A 23,466-nucleotide genomic window follows, 5' to 3' on the forward strand; every position below is an offset into this window, starting at 1 on the left:
TTGGGATGACCGCGCAATGAAATTTAGGAGGCGGATCAGGATGACCGCGCAATGGAATGTAGAAAGCGAATCGGGATGACCGCGCAATGAAATTTAGGAAGCGGATCAGGATGATCGCACGATTGAATGTAGGAAGCGGATCGGGATGACCGCGCAATGAAATTTAAGAAGCGGATCGGGGTGACCGCGCAATGGAATCTAGGAAGCGGATCAGGATGACCGCGCAATGAAATTTAGGAAGCAGATCGGGATGATCGCGCAATGGAATGTAGGTAGCGGATCGGGATGATCGCACGATGAAATTCGGGAAGTGGATCTAGAGGACCGCGCAATGTAATGTAGGCAGCGGATTGGAATGACCGCGTAATTAAATTTAGAAAGCAGATTGGTATGACCGCGCAATGAAAAGTTGGAAACGGATCGGGGTGACCGTGCTATGAAATCCGCGAAGAGGTATTAGAGGGAGATCTGGAAGACCACGATGTCAATGTGTAGGGCGTAACTTGCGATGGCCACGCCATGAAGTGTTGAGAACAAATAAAAATTATTGTGAATGTGGTCGTGAAGAGCCTCGTAGTTGGAATGGCTGGTCGCTCTCAATGTGGGCTAACTAGAGCTGAAGCAATGCAGAGTGTATGGATAGACGAGGTCTCGAATAGTAATTTCTGCGGTGTGCTGCTGTGAGAACTAAGCAGTGATCTAAATTCAATTTTTGAAATTCGGTCAGATAATTCAAGTTACATTCAACTTACTAAGTTATTTGTGGGTCATGTGCACACCAATTGATGCAAACACCGACTTGGAAGATCTGCATCCTGGACGATGCCCAACTATCGCCTTAATATGCGCCAGGTTAAATTTCGTTCGACTTCTTTTATTTCTTTATGGAGGCTACTGCCCTCTGTTAACAAGGACGATGGAGCTCGGTGTTTGAGAGCCTTTTGTGAGGCAACCAGCACCGTTGATGAATACCTGCAGCCGCTGACTGTCCCCTGATGCACACCATGTTTCACTAGCGTATAACAACACAGATTTCACGCATTACTTAAAAATAACAAAGCCCTTGCCCTCCTTATCGGTGCGCCTATTTCGATCTTGGAACCGCCGTCTGATGCCATTTGGCTTCCAAGAAGCTTTCAACATTTTTCACTAATTTTCCGGCCACTATAAAGTTGGAAGCGGTCATCGTGTTCGCATTCAACGATTTGGTTTTGTTAACGTTGATGACTAAGCCTGTCGATTAGGAATGTAAGGCAGTTCGTCGTTCTTAATCTGCATATCAGATAGCCGTTAAGCTAGACGTGTAACGTTTTCAGCCAAAACAAAGTCGTTCAGGTGCTGTCTGGTGGTTCGTGGTTTGGATCACGAACAATAACACCGTCGTTTACTGTGCAGCATGGTGATGATAGGATATATCCTTGCCTCACCAGCTGCGACCCGGTTGACATCGAACAGGTTCCCGTTGTGCATCACTCTGTATGAGAGGGCCCCTTGCTTTGCCTTGATTAGGTTGATGATTTGCTAACAAACCGTTTTGCGTCTCATTGTGATTAAGTCGGTTGAAAGATTTTTCGAAGTCAATGGGAACCAAATTGGAAGACTCTTGGAATCCGTTGACCGGCTCCAGAATGATAAGGAGCGTGACAATATGGACACATAGGATCTTCCCACATACAACCCGACCTGCTGCCGTCGGAGAGTCGCATCGATCTTCTCCTGGATTCGTTCTGGGATCACTTTGCATGGAACCTTGAAGACAAGCATTATACAGCAGCATGATGCCTCGCCACTTGCCGCATACAGTCGGTCTCAGTTTTGGGCGCCTTCACTGAGATACCATGCATCCGGTCGTCCGGGAAACTTGTTATGTCCCAGTTATTGCGGAGTAGACGATACAACAGTTGAGCGAATGTTATGGAATCGGCGTCTCGCCCCTGGGACTTTGTTCGATTTCATGCATTGGATGGTTGTTTGGATCGCTAGCAGTGATGAAGCTTCGGTACTAACGCGTGGTATACGCCGGATCATAGGCAGATCATGCCAAGGTGGTGGTGGCCCGGCTGACACTTAGAAAAGTTGTTCGAATAACTTGAACCTCCTTTTCAGCAGGCCAATTGAGTCGGTCAATAGCTGACCAATCGCGTCTTTTACAGGAATCATTGCATTCATCTTCGCCCCGGTTGCAGTGGCCAGGGTAGAATTATTTCACAGTCAATGCAGTGAAAAACATGGATCTCAGTATAATCTGCAGTCGCCTTCATCGCCGCCGTGGTGAGTGCGACTGGGTGCAGCCGAAAAATCTTTTCAACACCGACAGTTCAATTTCGCATTCAGCCACTCACAAGTCGCTCTGACAGGCTTCTCAGTTCGCGCCATACCGTATGACTGTGAGTGGCCCATTTAAACGCGTGGTGAATTTTTTCAATTTGCTGGGTGAATGTGTACATTTTGCTGTGGTAAATTTCATCTTCGCGGCGCAGTGGGTGATGTGAGTTCTGTTGTTTACTTTTCTGTCTCTCCGGGAATGTGAGGTTGATTTCAAAGCAGGAAGAAAATAAAAACATGATATAAAAAAACATCACCTTCATCCAGTGCTGCTGAAAATTTACAACCCTGGCTGTGGCTTTTTCATCTTCGTTGGCAAGAGATTCCGCCCACTATCGCTTGTCCCGTCGACTTGAGTGCTTTACTTTATTTTTCAGAGCCGAGTGTCGTTGATGGGCTAAAATTCCGTCTCCTTTGGTTTTTGTTCACGGTTTTGGCTTCTCTTCATTGCTCAATCTTCCTTCAAATCTCATCGGTGATGCATAGTTTTCTCTGGGTGATGTGAAAAAGTTTGATAGCAAGCCTTGCTAAAATCTACTGTATTGTCGTGTCCATGTTTTCTATTGAGAGTAATAAGTTTGATTGTGAATGGTTTCATGTTTTTTCTCGAAATGCATAATACCTAGCTAGAATTGAAAAATTATCGAATGAGTAAGTTTACAAGCCAGTTGACATGATTTAATTTTTTTATATATCTCTACTCTATTAGATGGTATTGCTTACCACAATTTGAATGTTTCTTTCGTTTTTGTTGTTAGATGTTTGCGAGCGATTTAGTTTTATGCACTGATTATGAGAGAAGAGGGAAGATGTGTGGTATGAATCAGTCTATAACATGGATCAGTCTATGAAAGCCCTTGCACACCCTGTGCATGTAAGGTACAGCCATTACTGCTGGCAGTTGTAAGGAGGATTCTAAAGTGCAAGGACGTCGAGCTGTGTTGGGTGATTCTCTGTTGGAGTCAAAGCTACACACACGTGTCTTCTTCGATACACATTCGCTCTGTAATGTTGTCCGCCCGTAGGGCAGGCATTGCTTTACGCACTTCCGCAAACCTTGGGTAATCGAATACCACGTGTTCTGGAGTCTCCTCTATACTGATACACGCCGGGCAGAATGGCGATGACGCATGGCCAAACCGATGCAGATAGTGGCGGAAACAGCACATCACTTCATTGACTTTTCCGTTACCATCGATGCACTTCAACAGACCTTTTCCTATTCCGGCGGATTGCACGGTGGACCCATCCGCCAAGGTCACATCCAGCTTTGCGCTTTCGTCAATCTCGCTGAAAAAATCCAGGTTGCTGGTCATGTGGCTCGAGCAGCCACTATCCACATACCAGCTCTTCTGCTGCCGGTTTCCTCCCACGCCGAAACAAATTCGGGGGTCCCTCTTCGCTGCCATTTCGCTTCCGGCTCGTTCATCTTCTGCAGCACTGGGCAATTTACACGGATGTGTCCCGGTTGCCGGCACTGGTAGCATATCCGCTTTATCATTCGCTGTGTACCCCTGTTCTGCGCTTTCAGCGCTCGGTCATCGCGCTCACCGGAAACCCCTCGCTTCTCCATTCGTTGGTGGTATTCGTTCAACAGCCGCTGCTTCACGAACTCAATCGTCTGATCGGCATATGGCCGGCTCTCCAATGCCGTCATCGGTCCGTCGTACGATTCCGGCAGACTCCGGTAAATCATCGCTGCCTATATCGAACACTCAATTTACTGCCCAGCACACGACAGCCAATCGAACAGCTCTTCGATTTTGAACTGGTTCTCCTCAATGTCCGCACATTCTTAGTAGTTAAGAATAAAGAGCTTCTTCAAAAGCGACATTCGCGACGTAACCGTAGCATTTTCGTGGTACTTCTTCTGTTTCTTCCACACTTCGACCGCCGATTTGGCGTCTTTCACTAACGGCAACTGATTTTCTTCCACATTCAGAATAATCATTGCCCTCGCCTTCTGATCTTCTTTCGACCATGCCGCAGTCACTGACTCCGGTTTCTTCTCGTTAACCGTATGCCACAAGTCGACACTGATCAGAAGCATTTCTATGTTAATAATAATTCTTATTACCCAAACGCGCAATCAGAACTTTCTCACTCATTTCTATTCCGATCGTTTTTCGGGCGCAGCCTATACTCAATCGAACGCGAACACAAAATCACTTCGATCACCACTGCTACAATTACGGCCCGTAGCCTGACTCGCGGCACAAAATGGCAGTTTCAATACGGTCAACACACTTTGGCTTCTGAACTCGTACCGACACAACTGGATAACAGCCTAACCAGCCCTACTAAATGCCAACCAGACGAGCTGCTGTTTTCACTTGCTTCCGCAGCAAACGATTTTTGCTGCATTTACCACCCCAACAGTCCGGAACGAATGTATTCCCGCCGAACAAAACACACAAAAGGAATGCGCGAGACAGCTTCAACACTCCACGACTGTTTTGCAGGCAACTTTTCACCCAGACTTCGCTGTTTTCTTCCACTTGCACTGGGCCAATAACCCGTGGGAAGTTGTCACGGAGGATTCCCATGGCAAACAGCGGAACCGATCTACACTCCCGGCGGGGTATTTCGCGATCAGTGGAAGTAAACACAAGCGGTTACTCTCTACGCGATGGTCAATTTATTATTTACATACATACAATAGATAACAACAACATACATTCACAGGGCTGGTGAAGGATGACAAACATCGCAAACATAAATTAGACTGGCCCAACATTCAACAAAAGTAACTCTGATCATACAGAGTTAAAAGAGTTTTTGACGTCAATCGTTACTACAGTGCAGTATCGATTGCCGCACCTCTTCTACTTAGACGCTCTCTCTGAACCTTCAATGACCGTCCTGATTGCATCCACCGTGGATCTGCCTTTTCGGAATCCGAACTGCTTTTCCAATAAGGTACAGCTCGTCGTTGGAGACTTGCATACCTGCAATGGTTACTGCGTACGGTGTAGGTGACCACGTCGTAGAATCATGCTGCGTGAAAAGAACTTCCAGCTGATCCGGACACATTTCCACTGGCGTCGCTGGACCCCTGATCTTTGCTGTTGCGACAGGATAAGCATTGCCCCAAGGATCAGCATCAGCTTTCCTGCGCAACTCCTTAAGGCAGTTGGATTGGCTGACTTTAATCTCCCGTTTGAAGGCCGATCGAGCTTCACGGAAGATTATCTTAAGTTCCTCTCTGACCGTTTCAGACCATGCTCTAAGAAAGCGTCTTCTGTTTTTGAGACAGGCAGCACGAAGACTAGCAAAAGTTTCGTTCCACCAGTAAATCATCCACCGGCTGTTCCATGGCTGCAGTCTACTTGGCATCGTCGCATCGCTTACCCTCGCAAGAGTTTCTGGCAGCTCAGGCGAAGTTGTAGTTTTCGTGCACCGTCTGCGACACTCGTGCAGCGAGTACCGTTGCTAGACTGCTCCATGTAGTGGCAAGATGGGCAATGCCCTTCGTGCGGTGAAATCTCACTAAGAATTCCTCTCGATAGAGCGAACCACACTACTGCAGGCAGTTAATTTAAGTATATGTAATTGTATTTAATAAATGAGTTTTGTTCCTGTGATCGCATGAGTCAGACGTGTTATCCTTTCTTCCTGTTGCGGCGTTCGACACTGGTTCTTAGAGCAGATCAAAGACTCGTTGTTTTGTGGATCAGCTTAAACTACAATTGATTTATTTCATATAAATTCACAATAAATACAATATAATTACTCACAATATCCAGTGAATCAATCCGCACTAATTATCGGGCCTAAACTAGCAACTTTATAGTTGTTTATATAAGATTAGGCTTCAAGCGCTATTGCGATTCGGTTTCACCAAATTCTCATCTTTTTTCCCTCTTCTAGACAGTTTTATATTGACAATACAATTTCGACGACCATAGGGTGATCAGACGAGTCTGTCGCGGCAACACTTCCCTCAAAAGAGAATTTCTTTTAAAAGTTAGACATGCATCTTAGGATGTTACACTCCAGACGTGGGATCGTTATATGTTTCAACAGTGCCTCCTTTGCTCGACTTGTCACACTTGCACACACCACCTCTTCTCGTAAGATGGCTCGAAAATACGCCACGCAAGATTTTCATTCGACAAAACTTATGAGAATGTTTCATAAGAATTGAACTGTGAAAATCTTCAGATAAAATTTCGGTCAAATCTATCTTTTTATTGGATATCCTACATGACGATTTCTCGAAGCGTCGGTGGACGTGTGGTGTGATCACGCGATCACGCAGTCCATGGTTCGAAACCAGGTTACACTTTTATTAAATGAACTCGAATTTTTTCATAAGATTGTCGTATGAAATTGAAATGCATTCCATTAGTTTATCGTATAAAAATCAATACATTTTCTTGTGGCGAAATTTCGAAAGAAAATCGTATGATAGTCTTACGACCAGTATCCTCACTGTATGCAACAGCGCGTTCTGGATTTTATCCAATCGTGCGCCGCCGATGTAGCAGCGTGGCAACTTGAATCTCTGAATCCGCCAAAATGTTAGTCCAGCGAACCCACTTCTTAAATAATGCTTCGTCATTTTTTCAATGGTGACTGGCGCGGCGAATTCCACCGGATGGTGGTGGTGGTTGTATTATACTTAAAGAATCTTTCGAGTTGATTATTAACAGATGAGTCAACTACGCGAAATATTCTTAACCTAATGTTTTAAATATTTTCTTCCTTTTTTTCCAGCTGTCGCCAGAGCACGAAACTAGCTGCGCTGTTTGCCAGCCATGCAAGCGTTCTCTCATGGAGTTCTATCGCTTCAGGGCTCGCGCCAAACGCGTTGACGAATTAATCAAATCTAGCCAATTGACTAGCGAAACCGATAAGACTGAACATGAAGAAACACAAACCGTAGCTGAAAACAATCAATTCGAGGAACCGATGAATAAACCCCTAGACCAATCCAAGGAAACTCTCGTTAACGTTGACGTTCATACGGGAGATTCCCAAATAACCACAAGCACAAACAATCATAAGAAACCTTCGAAGGTAACCGGTGAGACGCGAAAGAGACCACTTCTGCTCGGTGAACTACGACCCTCGGGAGACTTCCTGGCCGTTGGTGTGAAGCGACCCCGGCCGAAGCTGATCCCTACACCGGTGATTATTGCCTCGGTTAGCGCAACCGGCGGCGGGAAGTACCGCTGCCGTTACTGTCCAAAGTCTTTCAAAACTGCCGCCGGATTAACGGAACACTCGCGCAATCACAACCGGCCACACCAGTGTCCGAACTGTCTGGAACAGTTCCAACATGCACCGTCGCTGGCCAGACACATCCGCAATCGGACGTGCTTCACGTTCACCAAGTATCGATGCCGGGTTTGCACCGAGAGCTTCCTGGAGCAGACCGACTGGGCCGAACACATCAAGATTCACGCGGACGACTTTCCCTACCAATGTCAGGAGTGTTTGTCGCAATTCAAGCACAAGGCTACGCTGCGCCGTCACGTGAACACCGTTCACCTGCTGCAGTACTAGGGCTGGGGTTTGCGATGGACGCTCGAAATTAATCGCTTAGTACTACTAATCTCCTTTCGGGTGAGTATTTTTTAGAAAATACATTATTTTGTGCAATGTACCGAACCAAGGCTTACCGCCTTAATGGATTTAAGACATATAACAGCGAACAACCTTGCATCATCGCGAACGCTCACGATGCAAAGGTTTTTTTTCCTACTAGCGATGAACACGTGTGATTTGGTAAAATATTTGATCTGCAGAAAAGTAGAGTTACACCCGTTTTTGAACAGTTGCGACAAAAAACTGTCTAATCGCTATGCAGCACAATAGATATCGATCTGAGGTGTTGTGTTTCATATCTCTTCTAACGATTTAAAAAAAACTGGCGCAACTGAGATGTTTGTACTTTGAGTCACAGTTGTTAAATTCGAACGCAATTTTTTCCCAATAAACTAAACAGTACATTTAAGATTTCTAAATCGCACAAAAGGTACTCTTTGAAATAGTGAAAATTATAGTATTTATTTATTGTGATTTATATTTCTCTAGCCGAAGTAAATTTAAGTTGCCAATACAAACCGAATGTAATGTTTATTAGATATACTATAGGAAGAAGAAAGAAAGCCATATTAAACGTTATATCTAACTATGGGGTGTAATTTATGATCAACTCAATCGCACAGCCTTCGAGCTGTGTGTAGAGAAAAGTAACGAAGAAGACTGAGTGTGGAGAGTTTTTGCTGTTGAATTTGTAATCACTTATCGTTGAAGAAAAAATCAGAAGGGTTATATACAAGATACGACCGCCCGACGTAAACTACGTAAAACAGATCTTAAGATAATTATTTTTGTTAGAGCCTAGAGGGATTGAAATTTTGACTTTTGCGCTCATCTATGCTTGAACGATAACATTTGCTGTTTTGATGAACCTCCTAAATTGTCAACTGAATTTGTTAAATTTAACTGAGTACGAGTCGTTTGAAATTTGTATGGAAATTACTATAGAAATCCCGTCTGTGAAAGATCGTTTCGTGAGGCGGATCATTAACTATTTAGGGGGAGATCCCCCAGCGCCGGACACCTCCCAATATCGGACACTTCTTAAAACGATACTACTTGCAGAGGTCCCTCCTTCATCTTATTAAGTACAAAAGGAAGCTGCTGAAAAGGCTTCTAACGGCAAGGAATATCAGATCTTCATGTTATAAACTTTGTACAAAATTTGAAGTTGAATAAAAATTCTTCACACCTGTTTTGTTACACTTACTTCAATTCAATTGTTTCTTCTTGCAGAAAGCCACAGAAATTAGCAGAAACAAAAATTGAAGAGGACATTGAAAAAAGGTGGGAATTTGGATTAGGTGTACAAAATTTAGCTGAAGAGTCAAATAAGCTCCACTAACAATTTTTAGTATTTACAACTTAAAGCACGTGAAAAATATTACTATTCTGAATAATACTCATGTAACAGGAACTTAGTCACATTTAAACATGATGCAATAGTGTCCAGTACTAGGAGACATTTTTCTGAACCGTGAAATTTTTCACCAAATGTCATCGTCGCAAAATGTGTTCAAATATACCAAATATACCTAATTTGTATGAATCATCAATGGTCAATGGTCATATTTTGTGTATCTTTCTTCTATCTATTTTTCCTTTGAGACAATATAACTCACGAATAGGATGACCGATTTGCGAGATTTCCTCACTTATCGATTCGTATTGGGATCAGCTGTGTTTCTATATGTAAAAGGTTAGTAAATTTTAAAGGAAAAGTTGGGAAAATTGTCATAATACAATATTAGGGCGAGTTTGGATAAAACCTAATGCGATCGCTCGAAAAATTATCTAGAGTACGGCGTCGCAATCAACGCAGAAAATGACATTAAACGTAAAAACCCGAGCAACGCAGGGTACGTTCTGCTGGTAAGGTATAAAAAGAAACATAATCCGGATAGTTAGAGTTTTTTGTTGTTAAATGGCTTATGTGTCCGGAACTTGAGGATCTCCCCCTAAATATAATCAACCCGAAGACTTCGTAGAATATTTCTAAATCTGTAAGACGGTTGTTGTTGCGAACCGATCGGATTTTCGTAAGCAAAGTTATAAAGAAAATAAAAATGCTCATGCTGAAGGGCCCTCCTTAGCCGTGCAGCTACAAAGCGATTCAATGTGCCGGTCAAGGCAATTTTCGGATTGGAAATTCTATCGACTTCCCTGGGCGTAAAAGTATCATCGTGTTAGCCTCATGATATACGAATGCAAAAATGGTAACCTGGCTTAGAAACCTCGCAGTTAATAACTGAGGAAGTGCTTAATGAACACTAAACTACGAGGCGGCTCTGTCCCAGTGTGGGGATGTAATACCAATAATTCTTTTACGTGCTCAATTAAATTTTCCACGATTTAGTATTTCCTTAATAATTTTTCTTGCAAGCAGCAAATTGTTTCGCAAAGACGATTCATTCTCTTGCTAAATTTTCTATGTTGTCAACGTTCTCATATATTTTTAGATATTAATGAGCAACGTTGCAAAACGGTTTTCCAAAAAAAATGACTGTTTGCATAGTAATTCTCATACAAATTTCAAACCGCGCGTGCGTGCTTAGTCAAATTACAACTAATGGGATGTTGGATATATGGGGTCGGAAGGTAGCCAGGTTCGTTTTGGTAAACGTTTTGCCGCGTGTAATGTGTAGTTTTTCCGTAAATCATGTTCGATCGCACACCAATCCATTTATGTTTCGATCAAAATTGACGTAACTCACTATATGAAAATGGTTGGATATGACAATTTAAAATTTTCATTTAAAAGCCCCAAATTTATTATTCTGCAGTGGAGATGATGCCTTTCTCCGAATGTTATTCGACTTAGAGTGATAAATACATCTCATAGTTAATTGCTTATGAAATGGCGATTAAATGCTTTTGAAGTGTTATTTTAAGGGGTGCTGCCTAAATAGTAGGATAACCTTGCACGGAAGAAATAAACTACCCAATAGTGAGTTTTATTCACCCAACCTCGAACATCCGTACGGGAAGCCAAAATTGAGTAAGTAGGGTCGAAGTAGTTTGCCTTTACTCCCATGTTAAAAAAGTACCCAACGGAAAATTTATTGACCCAAATTTAAGTTTAATTCACTCAATTTCGACCTCAGGTAATAAAACTCAAAATTGGCTTCCCGTATTGAACTGGCGTCGTTGGATTGTTTGGCTCCTTTGTTTTTGACAACAAAAGAAAGAGTGGATGAAAGCGAAGAGAAAAAATAACTCAAAAGTAAGTTTAAAAGTACTCAATTTTGGGTACTTTTTTTCTTCCGTGTATAAAATTGATTATCAATTTTAATAACCACCTCTTGCTTACATGAACATGTCCAGCATCTGTAGCACTTTTTCATAAACACTACTTTTTTGCCCCGACCGTGGTCATTGCTCTGGTTCTATCGTAGCCTACTTTTTGTGCGAATCACCGCACAAAAGTAGAGCGCAAGAACCAACCGCAGCCGGCGGTCGTAACGAAACTCTGAAATTTTACTGGGTTGGTAAAGAATTAGAATTTTCAATGTTTTTATCTTGATAATCAATAGATCCAATGAGCTTAAAAAATTGCTGGAGAGTTTCCGATTCGATTGATAATAAAATCTCGAAAATCCATTGAAAGATAAAGGAGCTATTAACGTTTGAAATCTTACATGATTTCGTGACGGTCTCGAATTTGAAAATTTTCATTTGTCACCCTGTATCCGAGTCTTCCCCTTAGACGTAGTTTACGTCAAAACGCCATTTTATGAACCGAGAGAAATAAAGAAATAATTCGGTAATCCGGTTTAATTTATATTGTATCCGTTTCTATTCACCACACCACCTTCAAAACACCCCTATCAAGCACTACCTTACCAGTCAGCACCAACCTTACAACCCCTATTTCTGCCCGTAACCATATACTTTGTCTTGGTAGACTTGATGGTTAAGCCCTCCTTTCAAGAGGTTCGGAAGCCTCCTTCCAAGAGGCTCGGAAGCCTCCTTCCAAGAGGCTCGGAAGCCTCCTTCCAAGAGGCTCGGAAGCCTCCTTCCAAGAGGCTCGGAAGCCTCCTTCCAAGAGGCTCGGAAGCCTCCTTCCAAGAGGCCCGGAAGCCTCCTTCCAAGAGGCTCGGAAGCCTCCTTCCAAGAGGCTCGGAAGCCTCCTTCCAAGAGGCTCGGAAGCCTCCTTCCAAGAGGCTCGGAAGCCTCCTTCCAAGAGGCTCGGAAGCCTCCTTCCAAGAGGCTCGGAAGCCTCCTTTCAAAAGGCTCGGAAGCCTCCTTTCAAGAGGCTCGGAAGCCTCCTTTCAAGAGGCTCGGAAGCCTCCTTTCAAGAGGCTCGGAAGCCTCCTTTCAAGAGGCTCGGAAGCCTCCTTTCAAGAGGCTCGGGAGCCTCCTTTCAAGAGGTTCGGAAGCCTCCTTCCAAGAGGCTCGGAAGCCTCCTTCCAAGAGGCTCGGAAGCCTCCTTCCAAAAAGCTCGGAAACCTCCTTTCGAGAGGCTCGGAAGCCTTCTTTAAAGAGGCTCGGAAGCCTCCTTTCAAGAAGCTCGGAAGCCTCCTTTCAAGAGGCTCGGAAGCCTTTTTTCAAGAGGCTCGGAAGCCTCCTTTCAAGAAGCTTGGAAGCCTCCTTTCAAGATATTGGAAGCTTAGTTTCAAGAAGGGGTACCTCAATTAATGCAAAAGTTCAAAGGGGTACCTCTCAATAAAAAGCTGAAATATGTGTAAGTCACGCACCGGCTTCAACGAAAACATCGATGACACGCAAAACAAAACTAGGTAATTTCTCGCGTCACTTGCTTTGATATATTTTGCTCGTCGACAATATGCTTGCCTCATGACGTTTGATTTTATTGGTATTTAGTCTGTAGTATCTGGATCTCCCTCCCAGGTTAAGCCCATCCTCGCTGTCTTCCTTTTCAGTGAGACAAAAGCCTCTACTTCTACCCTGCGATGGATTCTAATGAGGTCGATTTCGTCCGCAAACTGCAGAAGCATATATGCGACCGTATGTGGATTTCAAAACGGTGGGTTGACATTGTTAATGCGCGGAAAACGGATCCGGTTTCGGACACTCCCAAAAACTGTTTTTAAACATCGGGTTAATTCTTTGAGACACTTTATTCCGTGCAAGAAACTATTCAATTTTATACGAGCGACAATCAGCTGTCTAGTGAGAATCAGAAAATACTCAAATTGCCCTTATCTCTTATCTACTGCTATCCCTAGCAGCACACATATTCCACATAGGTTACTGCAACTCATATGTAACCGGATTCAGTCACAATCAAGTTGCTGCAACCATTTTTGCTTGACTTGTGTTGCTCGGGTATTCATCTCCATACGAAACAGGCTAACTAATACCGCGTGATAAATAAGGATCTATTATAGTGTTTCATCTCTGCGCCCTCTTGTGTTAACCCTTGCTTGACCAGACATCAAGAAAAGCGCGTCCAATACAGATGTGGTCCCCACAAATTCCAATTTCACGCTTCCACGGGTTGCTCGATGCCAACAGTCCGCCAGCTAAGGGTTGCGTCAGAGTCTATTATATATAGAGTTACGCACAGAGTGAAGCCAAATCTACCTATCCAGCTTTTTACGCTAGCTATAAATAAACAAGGGGTGACTCAATTTTGACGTATGCTGTGTACAAACAGAGGTACAAACTTATGGCGACGTCTCAGTAGCCATGCATTTTTCATTCACCAACAAATGTCATATTTTCAACTTGAAAATATAAACGAAACTCCAGGACTGATTAGCTTTTCTGTGTAAAACAAATTCTTAATTTTCTTTCTATTTCAAGGATCAATACTGCCTTGTGAAAAAAAAATGTGAGAAAAATACTGCCAAGTACTAGTTCAGATATATAAAATCATGCAAGGCGCATGGATGTCAGGATTTGGATGGGACTGGTTCATGGGGTGCATATTCATGCTCCAAGTTATCTTTCTCTAGGAAGGAATTTCGTTCGTGGTGTTCAAAGCGATGTACTCCGTCTTAGGACAAGTGCTGGTATTTTACAAATGTCGCGTCTCAATTTAATAACAGTCTCTATAACTTCTACATTAAATATTCTCCAGGCTTTCCCACTATAGATGGCTCCATTATATTTTCTGCAAACAAACTAAAACTGGCATAAATATCTGAAATAAAAGGAAATTTGCTCCAAAGCGGATGTTTTGATCGATATTTAAGTTCTGCGTTCTGCCATAAAAGATAGCTTTTCCAGTAGTTCGAAAGCTGGCAGTCACGTTGCGTATATTTTGAAACAACTACCAGTCAAAAAACCTTTCAGGGAATGGGATTGTGATCGTAGTGAAATTATATACGTATACAGGGGAAAAAAGTAGTTGAGTCCAATTGTTCAAAGTCCAAGTGAAATGGTACAGAATGGGTACAAATGCGTTGGAGAGCCGATCCGGAAATCCAAGTTTGATTCTCGATTCTGTCCAAGATTTTCAACTCTCTTGAATGGAAAAGAAAATTGAACATGTTGAAACGTAGCATAAGGTTAACGCAGGGTAACCAACCACGGTTGCGATTGCTGTATGCATATATGCCCCGCAGTTGACCTCAAAAGAGCACCATCCTCGTTTGAATTGACTCCGGAACCTGTCCTGTATATCATAACGTGACGATGAATGTAAGGATAATTGGTAAGGTAAAGGTGACGACGAGATAAAGGTAAAAATGGTTTTAGCTTAATTGGTCACGCTTAGGAGCATTGTTGCGGTATTTCGCCTCTATTGACCGTCCTGGCACTTCAACATTCACTATCAGTTTATTCGGGCGTTGGCCATGAATGTACCAGGTCTCGTCCTCTCAATAGGTTTTCATGTCCATAGAATTGAGTCTAATGCACCTCTTTTATCGTGTTTAATAATACGAACAGCCTTCAACAACTCTTGCATTTCCTAAAATTGAATCAAATTCGACACGGTTGTTTCATAAGGGCCAATGTCGCAAACGTAAACAATGCCTTTTCCTGCAAATTCCTCAACAACTAGGACCGCTCCCAGCAAACAACCACTTGGAACGGGTAGCGCCCCGCGCCTTCTATCGAACGGAAGTGCAAAATACCGCCAGAAGTCTCTAATCTTCCTGAAATCAGCGGAAGAAGTCAATGTTTACGTTTGCGACTTTCGCCCTTTTGAAACAACAATGTCGAAACATGTAGTAAAACCCTGTGAAAAAACTTTTAAAGTAAAAATCAAACACGGAAACATTTGGGTTTGTGACGTTTCCATGGACTAAATATTTTTTTTTTCAACAATACAAAGCATACTTTGATTGAATTATAAAAATTATGGTGGACACAGGAAATGTCAGATAGGGAGGGGTGATGCAAAATTTATAGCATGGCCTGCGTAAAAAGCTGGATTGAACTGTCAAACCGTCTACCTATCGAGCAAAGTAAACAAATGATTGTTGGTAAGGCGGAAGTATTGTTATCGCCTGATGATTATTATGGCGAATTAAAACTCATGAATTGAAATGTTTTAGATTTGTTCTAGAAACAGCTTCAAAAAACTTCAATACACCCCCCAATAAAGTTGCAACAAGAAACTCACGTGTTTGCACTCTGTAGGTGACTTCGGTTATCGAATTAAAAAGCTTTAGAAGTGATCACTCCAGGGGTATAGCAAAAGTCAAAATCACCGTAGCAAACATAAAATACATACCTAAATATGTTTACTCTTTTATTCCTTGACTTACACAGATTTATGACTTAAAAATAATTTATTCCTCTGAGTCGTGTAGTACACGCCAAAAAATACGAGTCGTTTACAGGAGTTAACCCCGTTAAAACTCATGGAAAAGGGTCAACTGAATTAAGCGTGCACAAACCGAAAATGTCCGAATGCCCAAAACTGTCCGAATTTCCAAAAATGTCAAATTCATGTTTACTACGGTGCATCTGCATGGGGTTGACAGCTGCGCTATATCCCTGGATCACTCCCGTGAAGTCACTTGAAGGGTTGAACAAAAATGAAAGTTTTCAACATAATAACAAGAGCATCATTCAGAATAAGAGTAAGAAGATCCTCTTTGCGCAACTCTATATAATAGACTCTAGGTTGCGTATGTCTAAGAGACAAAACGGCGAAAGAGATAAAAAGTTGAAAGGACAAAAGGTCGAAAGGAAGTAAAGGTAAAGGAAGAAGGATGAAGGGAGAAGCAAGAAGTAGAAAGAAAGAAAAAGGAAGAAAAAGGAAGAATGAAGGAAGAAAAATGAATCCTGTATGACTATTCGTAAACTACGCACTTATTAATTCGTATTCTATTTGAGATATTTCCTTTAGTAATAATGAAACACAACTAGAAGAATGTGATCGACTCCGTCTCATAACACGGCTGATGCTAGACTGAGCTAGCTCTTTATTCTCTTCTCAGGACACTTTAGTCCCTTTCCATAATGTTCCTTGATAACATGTCAGTGGCGTAGCCACGGGGGTGGTTTTGGGTATAAACCCCCCCCAAAGACAAAATTTTTGGAAGAAAATTTTTTTTTCGAAAAAAAAATGTTCCGATAAACCCCCCTTCCCCCCCCCCAGATCAATTTTCTAGCTACGCCACTGTAACATGTATATGTATATATAAATCAGAACAGAGTAGACACTACAGGTATTATGCTTCCAGTTTTCAATTTTATGCTGTGGATTAATTTTAGATCATTTGTATGAATTTGATGGTCAAATTAACGAGAGAAATCCCGATCATTTGGCCACAAATTCACCGGATTTATCGAGATATACTGTATAATAATGAAGTTTTATTTCATCATGGTATTGATAAAAATCCTAGGTAAAATCTGCAGGAAACTGCAGGAAACTCTTGAACAAACTTTTTTAATAATTGTAAAACTTCTAGAGGAATTTTTAAAATAATTTAAAAACACAAATTTAGCGGTACTGTAAAAGGAATTGCTAGAAAACTCATGAGACATATTCCAGAATTTTTTTTTTAATCAGACAAATGTCATTTAGTAATAATTTATTAAAAGTTTTATTTCTGAGAAGAAATTAATTATAATATTATTTTATCCTTAGCCTTGCGGTAAGACGCGCGGCTACAAAGCAAGACCATGCTGAGGGTGGCTGGGTTCGATTTCCGGTTCGGTCTAGGAAATTGTCTCGATTTCCCAGGGCATAAAAGTATCATCGTGTTAGCCTCATGATATACGAATGCAAAAATGGTAACCTGGCTTAGAAACCTCGCGGTTAATAAATGTGGAAGTGCTTAATGAACACTAAGCTGCGAGGCGGCTCTGTCCCAGTGTGGGGATGTCATGCCAATAAGAATAAGAATAAGAAGAAGAAGAACCCTTTGGTTGTTTATTTGTTGCTATGGCCACCTTGACGACGACGCTCGTTTGTTTGTTACTTTGTTTTTCACATGTTTTCATGTAAAGATCCTGGAAGAGACCGTAGGCTTCGTTAGAGGCCGTGTACAAAATGACTTTGAATGACGATGAACTGCTCAGTCAGTCCCATCCAAGATGAATACACCACTAGGTGTTCCAATCTGCCAAATTCACGATTCAGCCATCTTGGATTTTAGTATGGGAGAGCCAGCCGGTTTGTTTATGTTTTGCACCAAAAATGAATTTTTCACCCCCGCCTTCTTCTCGTCCATAAATTGGGCAGACTGCAACACCTAGCTGTGTATTCATCTTGGTCCCATCTGTATAGGGCATCCACTTACATATTGCGGGCAGCAGGGACTATGTCAAAGGGCTTGACGATCCCTTCCCAGGACATCTGCGAGTTGTGGGGCTTGCCTAGGATGTGGTGGGGTTTGACAGTGGGCCCAGTTAAATTCCTATAAAAAGCTGCATGTATCCGCAAGTAAGCCTCACCAAAGCGACCGTGTGCCGCTCAAAGCGCATAAGCCCAAGTACTGGTGTTAGGCGGGACGCTAAACAGCCCTGACACGACGGCCCTCCGACGAGACAGGAGGTTTGCGCAGGCCCAATAAGTCGCCTGGAAAACCAATAATTACGAACAATATAAGAGATAATGCAACTCGATATAATCGACAAAGACCTAGGCGACGAATAAAGGATCACGATTGGAAGCTTGGAACATGGAACTGCAAGTCGTTAGGTTTCGCAGGTTGTGACAGGATGATCTACGATTAATTACATCCCCGCAACTTCGAAGTCGTGGCGCTGCAGGAGATTTGCTGGACAGGACAGAAAGTGTGGAAAAGCGGGCATCGAGCGGCTACCTTCTACCAAAGCTGTGGCACCACCAACGAGCTGGGAACCGGCTTCATAGTGCTGGGTAAGATGTGACATCGCGTGATTGGGTGGCAGCCAATCAACGCAAGGATGTGCAAGCTGGGGATTAAAGGCCGTTTCGTCAACTATAGCATCATCAACGTGCACTGCTCACACGAAGGGAGAGCCTACGACGAGAAAGAAGCGTTCTACGCACAGCTGGAGCAGACATACGATGGATGCCCACTGCGAGACGTCAAAATCGTCATCGGTGACATGAACGCACAGGTAGGAGTGCGGAGTGGGAGGAAATGTATAGACCGGTCATCGGACCGGATAGTCTGCACACCGTATCGAATGACAACGGCCAACGATGCATAAACTTCGCAGCCTCCCGCGGAATGGTAGTCCGAAGCACCTTCTTTCCCCGCAAAAATATCCACAAGGCCACATGGAGATCACCTAACCAAGAAACGGAAAACCAATTCGACCACGTTCTTATCGACGGTAAATTCTTCTCCGACATCACGAACGACCGCACTTACCGCAGTGCGAATATTGAATCCGACCACTACCTCGTTGCAGTATGCCTGCGCTCAAAACTCTCGACGGTGTACAACACGCGTCGAAGTCGGACGCCGCGGCTTAACATTGGGCGGCTTCAAGACGGTAGACTAGCCCAAGAATACGCGCAGCAGCTGGAAGTGGCACTCCCAACGGAAGAGCAGCTAGGCGCAGCATCTCTTGAAGATGGCTGGAGAGATATTCGATCCGCCATTGGTAGCACAGCAATCGCTGCACTTGGCACGGTGCCCCCGGATCAGAGAAACAACTGGAATGATGGCGAATGTGAGCAGTTAGTGGAAGAGAAGAATGCAGCATGGGCGAGATTGCTGCAACACCGCACGAGGGCGAACGAGGCACGATATAAATAGGCGCGGTACAGACAAAACTCGATTTTCCGGAGGAAAAAGCGCCTGTAGGAAGATCGAGACCGTGAAGAGATGAAGCAACTGTACCGCGCTAATAACACACGAAAGTTCTATGAGAAATTGAACCGTTCACGTAAGAGCCACTTGCCACAGCCTGATATGTGTAAGGACATAAACGGGAACCTTCTTACGAACGAGCGTGAGGTAATCCAAAGGTGGCGGCCCAAGTAACATTTTAAGTTTTATAACGCTCTTGAAGATCATAATTTACTCTTCAAGAGTGTTATAAAACCACTACAAAATTAAAATGTTACTAGGGGGCAGCACTACGAAGAACACCTGAATGGCGATGTGGCAGATGAAGATGGCGGTATGATGATGAACCTGGGAGAACGCGCGCAGGACATAATTTTACCGGCTCCGGATCTCCAGGAAGTCCAGGAGGTGATTGGCCTGCTGAAGAACAACAAAGCCCCTGGGGTTCACCAACTACCAGGAGCGCTATTTAAACACGGTGGTGAGGCACTGGCTAGAGCGCTGATCTGGGTCATTACCAAGATTTGGGAGGAGGAAATTTTCCCGCAGGAGTAGATGGAAGGTGTCTACAAAAAGAGCGATAAGCTGGATTGTAGAAATTAACGCGCAATCACATTGCTGAGCTCCGCCTACAAGGTACTCTCCCAAATTTTATGCCGTCGACTAGCACCAATTGGGTCCTAAAATGAAGAATCGATATTCGATTTTCTTTCAGGGAACGATGAAGGTAATCATTCTAAACGTGTCAGTTTTTCTTTAGACTCAAAAATCGAAAAGAACATTGTTTAATTTGAAATTGAAAAATAGATGAAAAATGCTTCCTCGACATTTTCGGTCTTGTTTGACGTACGGATTCAAACGCACTAGCAAAACACCGCAGGGCACTTGACTCAACCTTTGACAGTTAATATATGGGGCTGACGTTTTGGGCTGATGGTTCATTCGTTCTGAAATGTTGCACAGCCCAAAATTTGCATTAAAATGTCTTAAACACAAAAATATTATTTTTACTGATTTAGAATTTTACCAGAATTTTTATAACAACGGTACAAGTATTCTTGACCGATGCACTATCGTTTGCAACCATAAACGAGGTAGGGCTTTAGGACCCAATTGCAAGGGAGTTCGTGGGGCAGTACCAGGCGGGTTTTATGGGCGAACGCTCCACCACGGACCAGGTGTTCGCCATTCGCCAAGTACTGCAGAAATGCCGCGAATACAACATGCCCACACATCATCTATTCATCGACTTCAAAGCCACATATGATACAATCTATTGGGACCAGTTATGGCAGCTATGCACGAACACGGATTTCCGGATAAACTGACACGGTTGATCAAAGCGACGATGGATCGGGTGATGTGCGCAGTTCGAGTTTCAGGGGCATTCTCGAGTCCCTTCGAAACTCGCAGAGGGTTACGGCAAGGTGATGGTCTTTCGTGTCTACTATTCAACATCGCTTTGGAAGGGGTAATACGAAGAGCAGGGATTGACAAGAGTACAATTTTCAATAAGTCCGTCCAGCTATTTGGCTTCGCCGACGACAATCTATGTCGGCACGTAACTTTGAGAAGATGGAGGAAGCCTACATCAGACTGAAGAGGGAAGCCAAGCGGATCGGACCAGTCATCAACACGTCGAAGACGAAGTACATGATAGGAAGAGGTTCAAGAGAAGACAATGTGAGCCACCCACCGCGAGTTGGCATCGGTGGTGACGAAATCGAGGTGGTAGAAGAATTTGTGTACTTGGGCTCACTGGTAACTGCCGAAAATGATACCAGCAGAGAAATTCGGAGACGCATAGTGGCTGGAAATCGTACATACTTTGGACTCCGCAAAACGCTCCGATCGAATAGAGTTCGTCGCCGTACCAAACTGACAATCTACAAAACGCTCATTAGACCGGTAGTCCTCTACGGACAAGAGACCTGGACGATGCTCGTGGAGGACCAACGCGCACTCGGAGTTTTTGAAAGGAAAGTGCTGCGTACCATCTATGGTGGGGTGCAGATGGCGGACGGTACGTGGAGGAGGCGAATAAATCACGAGTTGCATCAGCTGTTGGGAGAACCATCCATCGCTCACACCGCGAAAATCGGATGACTGCGGTGGAATAATCCAGTTACATATGGGATCAGTCCCTTCGATTCACGGCAAAATAGGTGTTAGAAAACATGGCAATTTCGGCTTAATAAACTTCTACATAGAAAATGTCATTTGTTCAACTCACTCAGTTTATGCTATTTACTGCATCTTAATTATCGAATCTTAGCTGCTAGGTAATCATTGTAGACTTTTTTTAACGTTCTTGGTGACTCTCTTTTGTAAGTTTTTGTATTTCTTGTTAGTTTTAATTTCTTGCGTTGTGTATCAACATTTTTTCTTTATATTTTTTGTATAAAATTTTCCTTTTCAGGTTTTTTTTTTGTGAAAATAGTTTTATTCTTCTTTCTGTTATCTCGTAAACTTCTGTTTAGGCGCACTTTTTTCCCGCCATAAATACAGAGTTTAAACCTACATGCACAAATGTTTATTTTATTTCTTTGGCTTGCAGCTTTTATTTTATTTATTCCAAAAGACATTTTCAAGCATTACAAAATAAACGTAATTACTACAATAATGGCTGGCTTAATAGTTCGACTTATATTCCACATGCGACTACTACAAGTCCCTTGAAATCAGTCATCACAATTCCAGTTGCTAGTTCCGAATTTATGGCCATTCATTTGTGCGTCAAACTGGACCAACAATCATTAAAGGTATTGGAGTAATGTGAGAAACAGAATACTTACGACTACCATCAGCATGGAATGTTTGCGTAAATTGCACCAGAATGGGCCAAATTTAGTCCAATCGAAACAATATTTGGATACCTCGGTGACATTGTTCTTGATAATGTGTAAGTCCGTTTTTCAGTAGAATGAGGAACGATACAACGAAGAGAAATCGAACTGATGTACAAAACATGGGTGACATTTGCTTGAACTTCAATAACATTAAGAATGTTGGGATATTAGAAGTCCCAGTTGATTGAAAGTCATTCAAAATTTTCATGGAACTTGCCATTTCCAGCCACATTTCTGTAATACTAATGAAATGGTTAACTTCCTACTAATGGACTTGCGTTCAATTTATTTTCTTTTATCTCTCATATTTTTACAGGCACATACATTCATCGGTTTAATTAAAATAAATGATAAAACTCGACCATCTCTGTGCTTGTTCATAGGTATTTTGACATCCAAATGCTCACTTTTGTTATTGCCCGTTGAAGATAAAATCGGTTAAAGCTTTAAAATTTCACATTCTAGTTGATTCGTTCGGCAAGAATTCGAATCAACACGTGTTGTAAAATAGGCCTTCGAAACCCGCAGAGGGTTACGGCAAGGTGATGGTCTTTCGTGTTTGCTATTCAACATCGCTTTGGAAGGGGTAATACGAAGAGCAGGGATTAACACGAGTGGTACAATTTTCAATAAGTCCGTCCAGCTATTTGGTTTCGCCGACGACATAGATATTATGGCACGAAACTTTGAGAAGATGGAGGAAGCCTACATCAGACTGAAGAGGGAAGCTAAGCGGATCGGACTAGTCATCAACACGTCGAAGACGAAGTACATGATAGGAAGAGGTTCAAGAGAAGATAATGTAGAGCCACCCACCGCGAGTTTGCATCGGTGGTGACGAAATCGAGGTGGTAGAAGAATTTGTGTACTTGGGCTCACTGGTGACTGCCGAAAATGACACCAGCAGAGAAATTCGGAGACGCATAGTGGCTGGAAATCGTACGTACTTTGGACTCCGCAAGACGCTCCGATCGAATAGAGTTCGCCGCCGTACCAAACTGACAATCTACAAAACGCTAATTAGACCGGTAGTCCTCTACGGACACGAGACCTGGACGATGCTCGTGGAGGACCAACGCGCACTTGGAGTTTTCGAAAGGAAAGTGCTGCGTACCATCTATGGTGGGGTGCAGATGGCGGACGGTACGTGGAGGAGGCGAATGAACCACGAATTGCATCAGCTGTTGGGAGAACCATCCATCGTTCACACCGCGAAAATCGGACGACTGCGATGGGCCGGGCACGTAGCCAGAATGTCGGACAGTAACCCGGTGAAAATGGTTCTCGACAACGATCCGACGGGCACAAGAAGGCGAGGCGCGCAGCGGGCAAGGTGGATCGATCAGGTGGAAGATGACTTGCGGACCCTCCGTAGACTGCGTGGTTGGCGACGTGTAGCCATGGACCGAGCCGAATGGAGAAGACTCTTATATACCGCACAGGCCACTTCGGCCTTAGTCTGATTAAATAAAAAATAATAATAATAATGTAAAATAGGCCGATTTTCTTGCTTACGTTCGAATGCTTTTTTTGTTGATGTGGATTCTCGAAGCAAAAGGAGCAAATATAATAAAAATAGGATTCGT

The 23,466-nt window shown here is 43.1% G+C and overlaps 1 protein-coding gene across 2 annotated transcripts in view; it reads left to right on the forward strand.

The window, feature by feature from the left end:
* Positions 1–8,401, forward strand: part of LOC134220415 (N-acylneuraminate-9-phosphatase-like) — a 71,983-nt gene extending 63,582 nt beyond the window's left edge. For both annotated transcript variants that reach the window (XM_062699479.1, XM_062699491.1), the window contains exon 3: positions 7,045–8,401. In XM_062699479.1, the coding sequence (XP_062555463.1) occupies positions 7,045–7,836 (792 nt within the window). In that variant the 3' untranslated portion in view covers positions 7,837–8,401. The remainder of the gene's footprint in view (positions 1–7,044) is intronic.
* The last annotated feature ends 15,065 nt before the right edge of the window (positions 8,402–23,466 follow it).

The sequence above is a fragment of the Armigeres subalbatus genome, chromosome 1 (assembly GCF_024139115.2).
Source record: "Armigeres subalbatus isolate Guangzhou_Male chromosome 1, GZ_Asu_2, whole genome shotgun sequence".
Taxonomy (NCBI): Eukaryota; Metazoa; Arthropoda; class Insecta; order Diptera; family Culicidae; genus Armigeres; species Armigeres subalbatus.